General features: G+C 55.1%; 6 protein-coding genes across 6 annotated transcripts; 3 read left to right on the top strand and 3 right to left on the bottom strand.

The window, feature by feature from the left end:
- Positions 1–8: 8 nt before the first annotated feature.
- P153DRAFT_300873 (phospholipase D/nuclease) lies at positions 9–2002 on the bottom strand (the record flags this gene model as incomplete). The annotated part of the gene is made up of 3 exons (XM_033664353.1): positions 9–1316; positions 1419–1512; positions 1581–2002. 3 exons carry the CDS (start codon positions 2000–2002, stop codon positions 9–11), a joined length of 1824 nt encoding a protein of 607 aa, XP_033519467.1.
- Positions 2003–2353: 351 nt separating this feature from the next.
- Positions 2354–3849, bottom strand: P153DRAFT_301171 (delta-9 fatty acid desaturas-like protein; the record flags this gene model as incomplete). The annotated part of the gene is made up of 2 exons (XM_033664367.1): positions 2354–3613; positions 3667–3849. The coding sequence occupies 2 exons, from the start codon at positions 3847–3849 to the stop codon at positions 2354–2356; spliced, it is 1443 nt and encodes a 480-aa protein (XP_033519468.1).
- P153DRAFT_119975 (uncharacterized protein) lies at positions 3659–4535 on the bottom strand. The gene has a single exon (XM_033661969.1). It carries the CDS (start codon positions 4376–4378, stop codon positions 3920–3922), a length of 459 nt encoding a protein of 152 aa, XP_033519469.1. The 5' UTR covers positions 4379–4535; the 3' UTR covers positions 3659–3919.
- Positions 4334–5412, top strand: P153DRAFT_119276 (uncharacterized protein). Its single transcript, XM_033661967.1, has one exon. It carries the CDS (start codon positions 4646–4648, stop codon positions 5246–5248), a length of 603 nt encoding a protein of 200 aa, XP_033519470.1. The 5' UTR covers positions 4334–4645; the 3' UTR covers positions 5249–5412.
- A 1248-nt stretch (positions 5413–6660) lies between these two features.
- P153DRAFT_379143 (Xanthine/uracil permease) lies at positions 6661–8537 on the top strand (the record flags this gene model as incomplete). Its single annotated transcript, XM_033669848.1, has 3 exons — positions 6661–6746; positions 6809–8209; positions 8264–8537. The coding sequence occupies 3 exons, from the start codon at positions 6661–6663 to the stop codon at positions 8535–8537; spliced, it is 1761 nt and encodes a 586-aa protein (XP_033519471.1).
- Positions 8538–10187: 1650 nt separating this feature from the next.
- On the top strand, positions 10188–13610 carry P153DRAFT_120063 (uncharacterized protein). The gene is made up of 2 exons (XM_033661970.1): positions 10188–12340; positions 12391–13610. The coding sequence occupies exons 1-2, from the start codon at positions 10526–10528 to the stop codon at positions 13504–13506; spliced, it is 2931 nt and encodes a 976-aa protein (XP_033519472.1). The 5' UTR covers positions 10188–10525; the 3' UTR covers positions 13507–13610.
- The last annotated feature ends 29 nt before the right edge of the window (positions 13611–13639 follow it).

Below are 13639 nucleotides of genomic sequence, written 5' to 3' on the forward strand. Positions count from 1 at the left end.
TTACGATTCTACCACCCGCCCCACGCACAACCCTTCCAGTCCAGGTCTTGGTACTGCATTGTAGCGCACCAAGGCATATCCTCTGCTGCGTAAGGGCTGAGAGGAAGATCGTACGGCATGCGGAACCCCACGACTGTCTTGTTCTTGCTGGCATGTCGTGCCTCGCTCGACTCTTCAGCATGCTCTCCCTTGTCTATTTTTTCCTGCTGCGTCGGCATATCCTGTCCAAATGTCGGCACCATAACCGCGTCCTCGGCGAATAGTGCAGGCCAAATAACAACACCCGTCTCCCAACTCTGCACCCAGACCTCTCCTTTCTTATTCACTACGTCGCCCCATGCCTGCTTACTCAGATTTGCACTTGTTAGCATCGCCCAGTCGATCGTCTTGTGCTCGTCATTACTAAAGCGCATATATGTCTTGATATGCGGGGCCGCAGGGCCGCGAAGTGCCCGACCAAAGGGAGGAGAGTCGACGTCGTGAGAAGACTCGGAAGTGGAGGAATGGGAGCTGGTGGGTGTGGTTGTTGGCGAGTGTTTCCAATGACAGAGCAATGGTTTGAGATATTCGAGTTGTTTCTGCTGCTGCGTAGATTGAAGCTTCATGTGTATCGACCCGCCGGATTTGTAGCCGTCGAGGGAAGTGCGTATTTCCTCTGGGGTAGGGAAGACGACACTGAACTTTGCATCCGGAGATGTACTTGTAGAGCCTACTTCAGGTCCATTCTGTACAGCACTGTGCCGGCTGAGAACAGAATGGAAGTTGGTCAGCCATGTTGGGGCCGCACCCAGCGTTGCTATGGACGAGATTTGGGTTACGATATGTGGCGCCTTCCCCTCGCTCGATACAGGCACTTCAGACAAGATCTCTTGTAGCCCAAGCCAGCCAAACGATGTATGCCTCTCAGGCTGTGTGGTACTAGGATCCTGCCGTGACGGCGCACTTCCAACGAACGCTGCCCTCACAGCGTGGAAGTCATAGTCGGCGAGTTGCTTTGGTAGTCCTGATACACGCTTTTCGTACTTGTTGAGATAGCGCAGGAGGTCGACTTTAAAGCGCTCGCCGCTGCCTATCGGGTAGTGGATGTCCGCTGAACTGGATGTTGGCAATTGAGGGAGCAGTGGAAGAAGAGGCGACCGCCACACTGCCTGCGTCATGTTGGTCCAATCCTTGGGGATCATGTTTGCGGTGTGTATGATGACCTGTGCGAGGCCATCGTGGCGGAAGAGAATAAGCATTTTCGAGTGGTGGGTGCCGAAGGGATCGGGGATGTAGGCACTCAGGATTTCCATGTTTGGAAATTGTTCTGCCGTCTCCTAGTTGATTGTCAGTTATACTGATGTGAAAAATGGCAACTCGGGCTGCAGAGTAATAGTGATAGATGCGGTTTCGAAAGGAATCGACATGACAAGACCCACCATTAAAGCAATCCTCCTCTCATCATCTCTCTTCCAAAACCCATGGACGATCTTGACCTTGACAATATCCCTCGTATCATGGTCGAAATGCTTCCTAAGTCCCATCAGCACCGCCCTTCCTTGTCTCCCCACCACCTATTTCGACACAAAAAGAAGACTCACATAACAAACCCCAAATCAAACAAATAGTTAAAACACCAACACTCCCTAATCATCGGATCCCCCAGCAAATCGCCCAACCCTACCGTATCAACATTCTGCCACGGTGCAAGGTCCTGAATCCTAGTGAGTTGAACAGGTGAAGAGATGAACCTCTCATGTCCATGCTTTGCTGTTTCCTGTTCGAACGCTCTTGCAGAATCCAGGGCTCTGAATGGCAGTGGCGAAGCTTGTGGTGCTACGTCATCAGCGCCGAGCAGCAATGCAGGGCTTTTTCGTCTACGGAGCGGCGGACTGATGGGTCTTTCGAGGCTTTTGGACGTGCCGGAGATTGATTCTGGGGGACCGGTGGGGGCTACCTCGTCTGGTAGATCGGCAAGTTTACGCCGCTTGGGCAATGGGTTGCTGTAGTTGTCTGACACCATTCTCACGCAATCGAGATACAGATGGTGAGTGAAGGTGAGATGCAAGCAAACGAAGTTGGCACTGATGGTAACGCACGGACTTGAGTAAGTGATGAATGGAAAGAGCGATTGAAGCACAACATCATAAGCAAAAACAAAGTCAAGACATTAGGTGTGAATAATGCATTCTTGGTCCATCTCGATGAGCGAGAATTGGACAAGCCTATTGAGGCTGCAGATGTGCCCCGTCTAAATTTTGGGAAAGAATCATGGTCGTGATGATGTAACGAAAGCTAGAACTATTATGCCTTTCCAAGGTCGAAAAGCATCCCAAACACCTAAAATCGCTAAAAAACGCAGATGACAATGACTCTATGCCGCACTGGCACTGGCGACGGGTTGCTGGACCTTGGTGATCTGGTTACCTGCCCGGATGATGGCGTTGCCAGCATCGTCCTTGGCGATGTTGACGTCCTTGTTCTCCCGTTGGGCGCGCTTCCAGATCTCAACTTCGCAACCACCGCGAATGACACCTACTCTCATTGTGGAGAGAAGGTTGTGGGCAGCGTTCGAGTGGAAGTACACACCACCGTTGAACATGGCAGTAGCATCCTTTCCGATACCGCTCTTGATGAGAGTCTTGCCACCAGGGTGCTCAGCGATGAAGTCGGTAACGTCGTGGACAACACCAGCAACAGCGACCAAACCACGTCCGTTCTTGGCCTGCTCGACGTAGTCGTCCCACTCGATGACAGGAAGCTGGTCAAGAGGAACACCCCAGTCGAGCTTGGAGCGCTTCTGGTCAATCTTCTTCTGGAGTTGTTGAACACGACCCTTCTCGATCTCGTTGGCGCGGAACTGCTTGAGGTTGGAGGCGAGGCCGAGCTTGCTCCAGAGCCAGATGGACCACTTGGTAGGGTCATACTGGTGCCACTCGATGGCGTTGCGGTAGTCGGAGGGGAACTCGTGGTGGAAGTTATGGTATCCCTCGCCAAGGGTGACAAGGGCGGTGATGACGTGATCCCTGGGGCTGTTGCGGTCGTCGAATGGCTGGTCGCCGAGCCAATGAGCGAGAGAGTTGACGCAGAAGGTAGCTTGTTGAACGAAGAAGATGCGCAGGATACCAGCGTAGATGAAACCACCTTGCCAGTCACCCCAACCAAGTCCAGCAACAGCCATAGGGAAGACAAGGCCCATGGTGAGGAGGACCTTGACGTAGTGCTTGTGCTGCCAGACGACAACGGGGTCTTCGTTCAGATCGGTAATGTCGGTGCGGCCGATAGCCTTGGGGTTCTGCTTCATGACCATCCATCCAATGTGGCTGTAGAGAAGGCCCTTGCGGACACTGTACGGGTCCTTGGGGGTGTCGGTGTAACGGTGATGGGCACGGTGGTCACGGCTCCACCAGCGGATGGAGCCCTCGACGGCACCACCGCCAACGGCAGCGAGGAAAATGCTCAATGGCAAGGAGGCGTTGTACGACTTGTGTGCCCAGAGACGATGGTAACCAGCGGTGATTCCGAGACCGGTCCAGAAGTAGTAGATGACGGCCCATGCGGCTGTCTTCCATTGTAGAGGTGTCCAGAGGGCAGCGACGCAACCAGCCATAGGGATGCCAATGATAGCGAAGACCTTGACAAACAATTAGTGCATGTCATTACGTGGGGGGTGTAATTGAGACGTACATTGAACCAGTTGACGTGCTGGTGCCAGTTGGCCCTTGTGAGGGGCGTGTCGGCGATGTGTGGCTTCTTAGGGTCGTACTTGGGGTCGCGGTTGGGCTCCGAGGTGCTAGCCATGGGAGAGGGCTGCGACACAAACTTGGGGTCAATGGCGAGATCGCCAGAGACGGCCTGGTGGGAAGGCATGGTGAGGTGGCGATGAGGTGTCGAGGAAGAAGCGAGGGTTGGCGAAGGAGACACCAGTGGCTCAGCAAAACTAAGCACCAGTCTTCGCGCGACTGTCAAAGCTCCAGCAAAGAATGGAATACCACGTCACTGTGTGACTAAGGCGAGAGGGGGAGGGAAGGAGCAAGAGAGGATAGCGGGAGAAGAGCAAACGGGCAGCATGCACTTTAATACAGGGCTCGGATGACAGGAGAGGCGGAACCCCAACAATTCTGCCAGCTAAGCGAATAAACCGGACCTGCATAGAGTGTCCATGAGCCCGTCGAGGCCAGCAATCGCCGCAACTTTTGTCATAGCACGCTTGTCGCCACGCGTTATTCGCTGGCTCAGGGCCCCGCACAGATAGGCGTGCGGCCCATGCAGCGACTGTCGCGAAAAGACTTCGTGCCCCAGCGGATCTTTGCCGTGGAAGCTCCGCTGATCTCGGGCCTGACGACGCTTTGAGTGGCCGTCTTTGCGCCGGTCCGTGACTTTGATACGTCTCGAACATTCCCCAGATTCTACAAGATCAACGTCGGCGCCATCAATTGCACCATCGCATTGCTCCTGGCCACTCTGGTGGAGAGGAGCCAAAAAGCGGTCTGTTGGTCTGTTCCCAAGCACCCCGGCCAGCAAAGTGCCTGACCCGGCATGGCAGACCTCACGCCGTGGTGATGCCACTATTTAGTTCGTCATCGCAAGCATACATCTCTTTCGATCTCGCGCCCCGCTCAACGACGTTACAGATGATGGGTGGGGTCTAGCAAATCAGAGAACGATGCCCTTTCCAGGATACTTGCCCGAACTGCTGTTGATATCTTTGTCATGCAGCCTTACGTATGTTTGCAGTCACGCATCACCAGAGACCAGCCTGACAGGTCGGTACCAGATAACGCGGAATAATCAGACACAACCTCAAGGGCCTCAGTCCCACCATGAACTTGACGCACGTCGAGCAAGATGCCTCCAAGGCAGGCGGGACGAAATTCCGCCGAGGTGGTTGACAGAGTTCGCAGAGACCCTGATTTGTGGCACGTCTCGCAACCCTAACCCTTTTTGGGACAGCTGCCTCTCAACACCATGTTTCGTTATCCAGCCCGTTTCTTCTTCCATACAGATGCTCGTCGACATTATCGATGGGCGATGCCACTTCGCAACCAAGGCTCAACTGATCCTACGGTCCGCTGAAACGTCTGCGGGGTATCTGTTGTCGTATCAGATGTTACGTGCATTGCGGATAGACATGTCTAAAGACTCAACAATGGTTGTCAGTAGACGGGTAAGGCTGTTGGCGTCAACGGCTTCTCGCATGCAACATCGCGCGGATCACAACGCGGTCTGCTTGTCGATGATGATATTAGCTCGCAAACTTGGCGACTAACACGTCAATTTGTTCAGCACCGCCATTGAGATCATGACGTTCACAATGATGGAACACTTACATATATTAGTTTGTATAGCTCAAGGGCGTAGTACATGTCCAGGTCGCAAACCAAATTAGTTGAATCCACCAACTTTTTGGATCTCGACACGACCTTTGTGGGATGATTCGAATGTCGTCCCGATACTGATGATCCAATGTCCCATATGGGTAGGGACTTGCAAACGTAGCGCTGAAGCCGTGTGTTGAAGTCGACTCCGCGCTCTCCTCATCTCGCCAAAAAAGTAAATCAGCACATTCCACAACGTCGCAACGGCCTCTGGATAAATGTGTACACAAGATGTGCGCCCTTGGAAGCGATGCCCTAGACTTGGTCAGGTCGTGTTGATGGGCGCGGTAGATGTTGCTGTCGGTTCGAGATGGGGACTCGATGTGAGAGAGTTGGAGCAGAGCGGTTGGCGACCATCTCAAAAGTCCAGCACTGCGACCTGTAGACTGCACCTCGATGATTGAGAAATTCGCTCCGGTAGATGGCGAGGCAGTTGAAAGCAGGTAGGCAATTCCTCTTCAAACATTTCCTCGCATAGCACCGTGTGCTTCAAGACGGCTTCCGGCGAGAAGGCATCTCTGAGGCGTTCAGCAACATGCCCAGACAGATTTTCTCCTCACCACCTTGTGCGATGAGGTACATAAAGCTCTCTGCTTACGACGATTGGCATATCGCCATCGGGGGCTACCGATAATCACGTGCTTCTAGCCAATCATAGGTCGCGCTGCTATCAGTAGAAATCGCCTAGGGCTCGCGAACTCCCACCCCGACGAACTGTTCCGTGGAAACTCACTACGTTCCCGGCGGGCCACGATGCGCTTCGGCCAGCTCCAGCAAGGCTGTCGTATCGAGTGGCACTAGGCCTTGACTAAGTACCTATAGAGAAGCAATTGTATATCGTAAGGGTTAGTAGGAAGATAACTGGGGTTGTATAAGATCAAAGGTAGACTTGTCCCACTGGTTCAGCATCACATCACTCATCCACCCGAACCCACGATCTCTGAAGATCTCACTACCAACTATTTGTCGCCCCGCAAGATCGAAAACCCATCTACAAGATCGAAGAAACATCCCGCACTCTGGCACCGCTAGTGCACGCGACACATTACTTTAGCGAACTCGGAGACAATTCACTGGTCGTAACTTCAAGCCATCAGCCATTTGCCATTGATCATCAAGACTCGTGGATCTTATCAAAACTTTCGAATCGCCTCTCTTATCGCGGTATCTACGTCAGATCCATTGGTACATCGCCTGACAGTTAAATACATCCCTGAGGAGACTACGATTCTACCAAATTTCTTCCTAGAACTTTCGACAGGGGCAGGATCTTTCCCCATAAACGTGATCGCCAATCCCCACAATGGCAGACCGCATTGGCCCTGATACGACGCCGAAGCGCAGCTTCGGTGAGCAGGGTAGACGTCTTATAAAGGCCTTTACTACCAAGTATGTTTGTTGTCTCGCGATCTCGCGACACAGTTGTGACCTTGAAAGCTAACAAAGTGCAGAAAGGGACTTATTGGAGACTACGATTATGCCTTTTTGTTCAAACCAAACCTTCCCTTTGTGAAGAAGGAGCGCCGAGCAGCACCTTTCTTCGGCCTGAACGATCGGATGCCAGTCTTCCTCGCTCTTCTTCTGGGATTCCAACACGCTTTAGCTATGTTGGCTGGTGTCATCTCGCCCCCCATCATCCTCTCAAGCGCGGCAAACTTGACCCCTGACCAGCAACGGTACCTTGTGTCGACTTCGCTTATCGTCTGTGGTTTCCTCTCTTCTATTCAGATTACTCGTTTCCACATCTACAAGACGCCCTACTATATTGGAACCGGTCTCATCTCCGTCGTCGGTTGTTCCTTTGCTACCATTCCTGTCGCCACTGGTGCACTCAACCAAATGTACCAGACTGGATTCTGTCCCACGGCTGCGGATGGCACGAAGCTGCCTTGTCCCGATGGTTATGGCGCAATTCTGGGAACGCAGTGTTGCTGCGCTCTGCTCGAAGTTCTCATGGCCTTTACACCTCCTCGGATCTTGAAAAAAGTTTTCCCGCCCCTGGTCACTGGTCCGACAGTCATGCTCATCGGCGTGAACCTCATCACGACAGGCTTTGAAAACTGGGCCGGGGGTAACGGTGGATGCTCGTCGCGCCCGACAACAGGTATCTACCGTCTATGTCCTACTATCAACGCCCCGCATGCGCTTCCCTGGGGCAGCGCAGAGTTCATTGGACTTGGCTTCAGCGTCTTCATCACTATCATCTTCATGGAACGTTTTGGCGCGCCGATCATGAAGTCAACGGCCGTCGTTCTGGGTCTGCTTGTGGGGTGCATCATCGCTGGTGCAACTGGCTACTTTGACGCCAGCGGCATTAAGGCCTCGCCTGTCGCAAGCTTTGTCTGGGTGCACACATTCAAGCTCTCCGTCTACGGACCTATAGTTCTACCGTTACTAGCAGTGTACATGGTGCTTGCCATGGAAACCATCGGCGACATCACCGCCACGTGCGACGTGTCGCGCCTAGAGGTTGATGGCGAGACGTACGATTCCCGCATCCAGGGCGGTGTTCTCGCCGATGGACTCAACGGCATTATCGCCGGTCTCTGCACCATTACGCCCATGTCGACATTTGCACAGAACAACGGCGTGATTGCGCTCACACGTTGTGCAAACAGGAAGGCAGGGTACGCGTGCTGCTTCTGGCTCATTGTCATGGGCGTTTTCGCAAAGTTTTCAGCGGCCTTGGTGGCGATTCCGGGCGCAGTGCTGGGCGGGATGACGACGTTTTTGTTCTCTGCCGTGGCTGTCAGTGGTATCAGAATTATCAGCACTATGCCCTTTACGCGCCGCAATCGTTTTATCTTGACTGCTGGATTCTCACTCGGATTTGGTGCTACCATGGTTCCTACGTAAGTCTTCCATATTGCCATTTTTCTTCCGAGCCCGTACTAATCATCTCGCAGCTGGTTCGCCTTTGTCTTTACCTACTCGGGCCCCAACAGGGCACTTCTCGGCTTCTACAACGCCATCGTTCTTGTCATGGAGACTGGGTTCGCCGTCGTTGCTTTCGTCACCGTGATCTTGAACCTTATTTTGCCCGAGGAAATTGAGGATGAGGAGACGCCAGAGTTGACAGCAAATGAGATTGATACCCCTGCCGACGAGGCGGAATGGAGGCGCATCCAGAAGAAGGGGAGTGATGAGGAGACCGTCGGGGCTTCGAGCAAGCATCAGTGAGAGTGAAGCGGAAAGAGCGAGATATCCTTTACCACGAGACAGATTGATGAGCGTGTAAGAATGAGGAGTGGTGGTGGAAAAGAGTGGAGTCATGATTGATGATTTGAGGCTTTGAGCGATTTCTAGTATACCCTCTTTACTCTTTGTCTTCACACTACGGTGTGGAACTGTACCAATTCCAATTCTTTACGATCACATTTGTGGTTCAGATTGCCTCGAATACTGACGTGCCATGGTTTCCTTTTGCTACGCGGATAAATTTGTCGAGATTCTAGGCTCTGGCGGCTCATGGTGGTGATGTATTGTGGCTCTGCGCTTCGCAATGGGGTACCCAGACAAGACAGAACAAGGGTATGCGAGTGGCGGTACCTGTCGTTTGTTGCGTGCAGAGGACGACGACGACGAACGCTGCTCGGGACGCGAAGTGGTCTGGTTGGCACTAGCAGGCTCTGGGGTGCATGCAGTCGACGCATCAGGTTCCCAGGTCTGTTGCAAGGCGCGAGTAAGGCTCTTGGTTAGTCGGATACCCGGAATTGAGCTACGTTGTTTTCAATAGAATGACGACCCTAAACTACAAGATCGAATACTGCAAGGACAACCCACAGGGAGGCGCATACCAACGATACTCAAGGCGTGTGAGTGTCACCATGTTTTGCATGGAGTCGTCAAGCTGTTGCAAAAGCTCACTGCGGCGTGGTTCTGGGCATTTCGACTAGCCAAGAGTAGGGTTGTGGTTTGGGTAGTCTCCAGGGTGTGAGGAGTAACGCTCATCATCAACAGTGTTTGTGTGGGACGCGCCTGGATGACCTCATGGCCCGTAATACGGTGTTTCAGGAGTGTTGGGCGGGGCTTGCAGCGCTCCCTTATCGTCGCCGCGGTGCTGCTCCTGCCGCGACGTCGCGTCGTCGCTTCCCTTTTGCGCGTCGCAGCCGTGAAGGTCAAGGAGCCAGGCGGCGATTGACCTCTCGCCAGGCGACGTGAGTGGCCTCGTCCCCGTGTGCAACCGTGGGCTTGATCGGCCAAGTCGCACGCATGAGCACGCTAGGCCGCAGCGTCCGGCCGCTGATTGGGCGCAGCGTGTGCAGCAGCAGCCACGCTGTTACTGCTCGTCTCATCACACAGGCAGCCAAACCCCGAGTCTGTTGCCTCTCTCATCTCTCGACGCCAGCGCCGGAGCCTCACCCCTCTGGGGCCGGGGCCAGGGCGCGGCCAAGGGGCCACGGGCTGCTGCTGCTGTCTCGGCCGACGCCCGCCACACAGGCCGGTAAGGTTTGATGCCAACTTTGCTGCTCCCTCGCGACTAATCTGGTAGCGTTCTGCTGCTGGCCCGATTCCGAATGCTCGTTGCGCACGGACGGCCTGGGACGCTAGTCTGCGTGCGTCGGCCACTGGCCTTTCTCGTTCTCCTCTCAGACTCTACCCTCCACCCTGCCCGTCCTGTCCTGTTCTGACTCCCACACCGCACCACGTCGCCCGCGCCCACGACGACGACCTCCGTGTGCCCGCCGTCCAGCGCTCCGCCTGCCGCCGGTGCCGCCCTCCAGCGCGCGCGCCGCTTTCCTTTGTTGGGGCCCGCAGCCAGACGCCTCGCACCAGCCGCCCTGCCGCCGTCCTCGCTTCTCCTTTCCTACGGGCGCATTGCCTGCCACCGCTGCTGCTGAAGCCAACGCTGCTCGCTCATGCTAGCCCGTCGACACGGCCCTGTCAGTGTCGTCGCCGTGCCCCCAGCGACGCCGTTGCCCACACGTGCCCACGCCGCTCCCTCGCAGGACCGCCTCCTCTGCGCGGCCACCTCTCTCGCGTAGTCGCCTGGCCCGCCCCACAGCGCAGACGGCCCTCGACACCGCCCGCCGCGTCCGTCTCGAGCCGCCGCTGCCAGTCGTGCTTTGATCGTCTGCGCGTTGGGCGTCATGCGATCCAGAGCACACGCAGCCTGAGCCAGCTACCACAACACCACCACCTCCGCATCCCAGCCCGCCTGCCGGATTATGACAGACGTCTCGTCGGCCAAGGCGCATGCTGACACTCAGCCGGCTTCCGTCGCCTTCTACGCTGGCCCGCCCGCGCCTGCCTATCTCAACGGCTCGCCTCCGCTCCATGGCACGCTCGACGACGACGAGTCGTCCACAATCAAGTGCATCTGCGGCTTCTCCGACGACGACGGCAACACCGTCCTGTGCGAGAAGTGCGACACGTGGCAGCACATTGTATGCTACTACGAGTCTGCCCACCATGTACCCGACGTGCACGAGTGTACAGACTGCCTCCCCAGACCTGTCGACTCGAGAAGCGCCTCCGAGAAACAGCGCCTGCGCAGGGAGCAGCTGCAGGCCCTTGGCGAGCGAAAGGGCAGACCCAAGTCGACGACGAAGAACCCCAAGAAGCGAACAAAGGACCCGCTTGGAGCTGTTCAGCCCAATGGCTGGGCCGCCCACCCCAACAACGACCTGCAATACAACTCGGAACGGAAAAGCGGTAGCCCGCGAGACCAACCGCCGCCAAACAAACGCCCCAAGACCAGCCATCGCAGCTCGGGATCTGTGAGCCAAGCCCCTGCCCTCGCTCCAACGTCGCGCAAACGGGGTAGCTCGCTTGCAGTCAACGGCCACAGTCCCGCCAAGTTTCTCACCAACCTCGACGCTCCCATAGAAGACTTCTCCTCCGAGTTCATGCATCTCTGCCAGCAACCCGACCCCCCATCGACTACCGGCAACTCGTACACCAGCATCGCCGTGGCCAACGACATCGCCACGTGGCTTAAGGATCCAGATGCTCTCGCTGAGGTCAGCGGAGGTAAGCGGCCCCAGGACCTTTTCTCACGCATAGAAGACACCATCGAAGGCATTGAAGTATCGGCGCCTACCATCTTCAAGCAGACGGAAGACAACCCCAGCATAGTCGCCCACGGCCTCCATCCGAAATGGCACTACCTCACAGTCGAGACGTTCGTTCCCGAAAACGGATACATTGGCGAGCTGAAAGGTCTTGTCGGACGCAAAGAGGATTACTTCTCGGACGCCTCGAACCGGTGGGACCTACTACGACACCCAGAGCCTTTTGTCTTCTTCCATCCTTACCTACCAATATACATCGACACCCGGCAAGAAGGCAACATCTTACGATTCGCAAGAAGAAGTTGTGTCCCCAACATGGCTATCAAAATCCTCATTGAACCTAGTAACGACTATCATTTCTGCTTCCTCCCGACAAGAGGGATTGACCCTGGCGAAGAGCTCACTGTCGGCTGGGACATTGACTCTGAAATCCAGAAGCAATTGGCCAAGGTTGTCACAAACGGTGCTAAGGAAGGCTTCAAGAGGATACAGCCATGGGTGTCTTGCGTCCTCGCTAACTTCGGTGGCTGTGCTTGCGACACCTCAGCAGGTCATGAGTGCCTCCTCGAACGCGCTCGCCGTACCACCGTTACTGAGTCGGCACTGCAACACAAGGCTAAAGGCAGGAAGTCGAAGAAACTGCAGGTCTCTCCTCTTAGCACAGGCTATGCCACCAACAGCCGCGCAGGCAGTGAGACGCTGCATCGCGATCGCGACGCTGCTGCCGACGACGAAAACATGGACAGTCGATCGACTTCCGGCTCACACAAATCCAGCAGTCGCGACATCACACCGGCCACCCACTTCTCGCTCGAGGGTGATTCAAAAATGTCCAATCGTGAGAAGAGGAAGCTACAACAGCAGGAAAGCTTGTTCGAGAAACTGGAGATTGACGAGCAACACAAGAGCAAGAAAGGAAAGAGGAACAGTGCTGGATCTACTCTCAACACGCCCGGCCTCATGACTTCCGTAAGACACCCCTCGCCACCTACGCCGATGGAGGCTAATTATGTTCACAGAAGCGCCTTGGATTTTCAGAACTCTCACCTACTCCTCGTCACCGCGAACACAGTCATGGCGTGGCGCGCAAGACGTCGGGTAGCTCGACGAAGACGAACGGCCGCAGCGCACCGAAGCCAAAACCTGTCTACCAAGACGCATCCACACAGACGAATGACAATGGCAACGGTGCACACAGTCGTCATTCTCCTGCCCAGCTGCGGGACATGAAGCCTCCAATGTCATTCAAACGCAAGCTTCTGCAGCAGGCTCGAGAGGACAAGTTGCAACGCGAGCGGATGCGTTCTACGTCAGTGAAGATGGAGATCAAGTCGCCCGCTCTAAAGGAAGTGTCCCCGAATAAGCCTTCGCCGTTGCCACCATCACCTCCAATGGACGAATCCTCAGCCATGGATCTATCAACCGACTCAACAAGCGATGCCAGATCTAGAGAACCTATTCCAGCCAAGGAACCGACACCCGCACCTGAACCAGACGTCGACATGAATGACGCTGAAACAATTGCTGTGCCACAAGCTGTGGAGCCCAAAGTCGAAGAAATGGCAGACGCACCGGTCATGGAAGCTTCATCCGGGACACCACACCCCCCGATAAATCCACCGGCGCCACCATGGCCAGTATCACCACCTTCTCAGCAGTCGCCGACATCTACTGTGAATTCGCCGAAAAGACATGTCGATTTCCATGTTCAAATGCCTCCAAAATTCGACCCTGCTGATCCATCTGCCACCACCTATTCGATGGCCACTCCCGGATCCACCACAGCACTTGTTGCAGGGAGTAGCATTGCGCAGTCTCCGAGCACTTTCACAGCTGCGTCGCCTTTCTCACCTGCCGTCAACAACGCAATCAATCCCATACCAGCGCGCAAGAAACTTAGCTTGAGCGACTATACCAGCAGGAGGGCGAGGCTTGCGCAGTCTGTCAGCTCTGGTTCGGCACCATCACTCGCGCAATCGCAGTCAACAACCTCCCCAACCTTGTCGACAGCGAGCCTGCCTAACAACAACGGTTCACCGCCAGGCAAGAGCATCGAGCTACAGCTGTCGACAGTCACAGAAGAATCGAAGCCCATCCAATCGACAGCCACTACCTCCACGCCTACGGTAACATGACGGGTATGATTTACAACACCCAGCTCAGTCTTGCTTTGTTCGTTTGGACATGTGTGGCCGTTTCGAAGGGAGGTAAGGGGCGCAGCGCGACCCTGCTTCATTCTTCTCTTGTTTTTTTCCCTTCTGTTGCGGC

Source organism: Dothidotthia symphoricarpi, assembly GCF_010015815.1.
Source record: "Dothidotthia symphoricarpi CBS 119687 unplaced genomic scaffold P153scaffold_21, whole genome shotgun sequence".
Taxonomy (NCBI): Eukaryota; Fungi; Ascomycota; class Dothideomycetes; order Pleosporales; family Dothidotthiaceae; genus Dothidotthia; species Dothidotthia symphoricarpi.

Bases quoted from the DNA above. Each gene is read 5' to 3' on its own strand.
- P153DRAFT_119975 (XM_033661969.1), bottom strand. From the start codon at position 4,378: ATGTTCGAGACGTATCAAAGTCACGGACCGGCGCAAAGACGGCCACTC.
- P153DRAFT_119276 (XM_033661967.1), top strand. From the start codon at position 4,646: ATGCCCTTTCCAGGATACTTGCCCGAACTGCTGTTGATATCTTTGTCA.
- P153DRAFT_120063 (XM_033661970.1), top strand. From the start codon at position 10,526: ATGACAGACGTCTCGTCGGCCAAGGCGCATGCTGACACTCAGCCGGCT. The intron at 12,341-12,390 runs GTAAGACACCCC...TTATGTTCACAG, and splicing joins CGCCCGGCCTCATGACTTCC to AAGCGCCTTGGATTTTCAGA.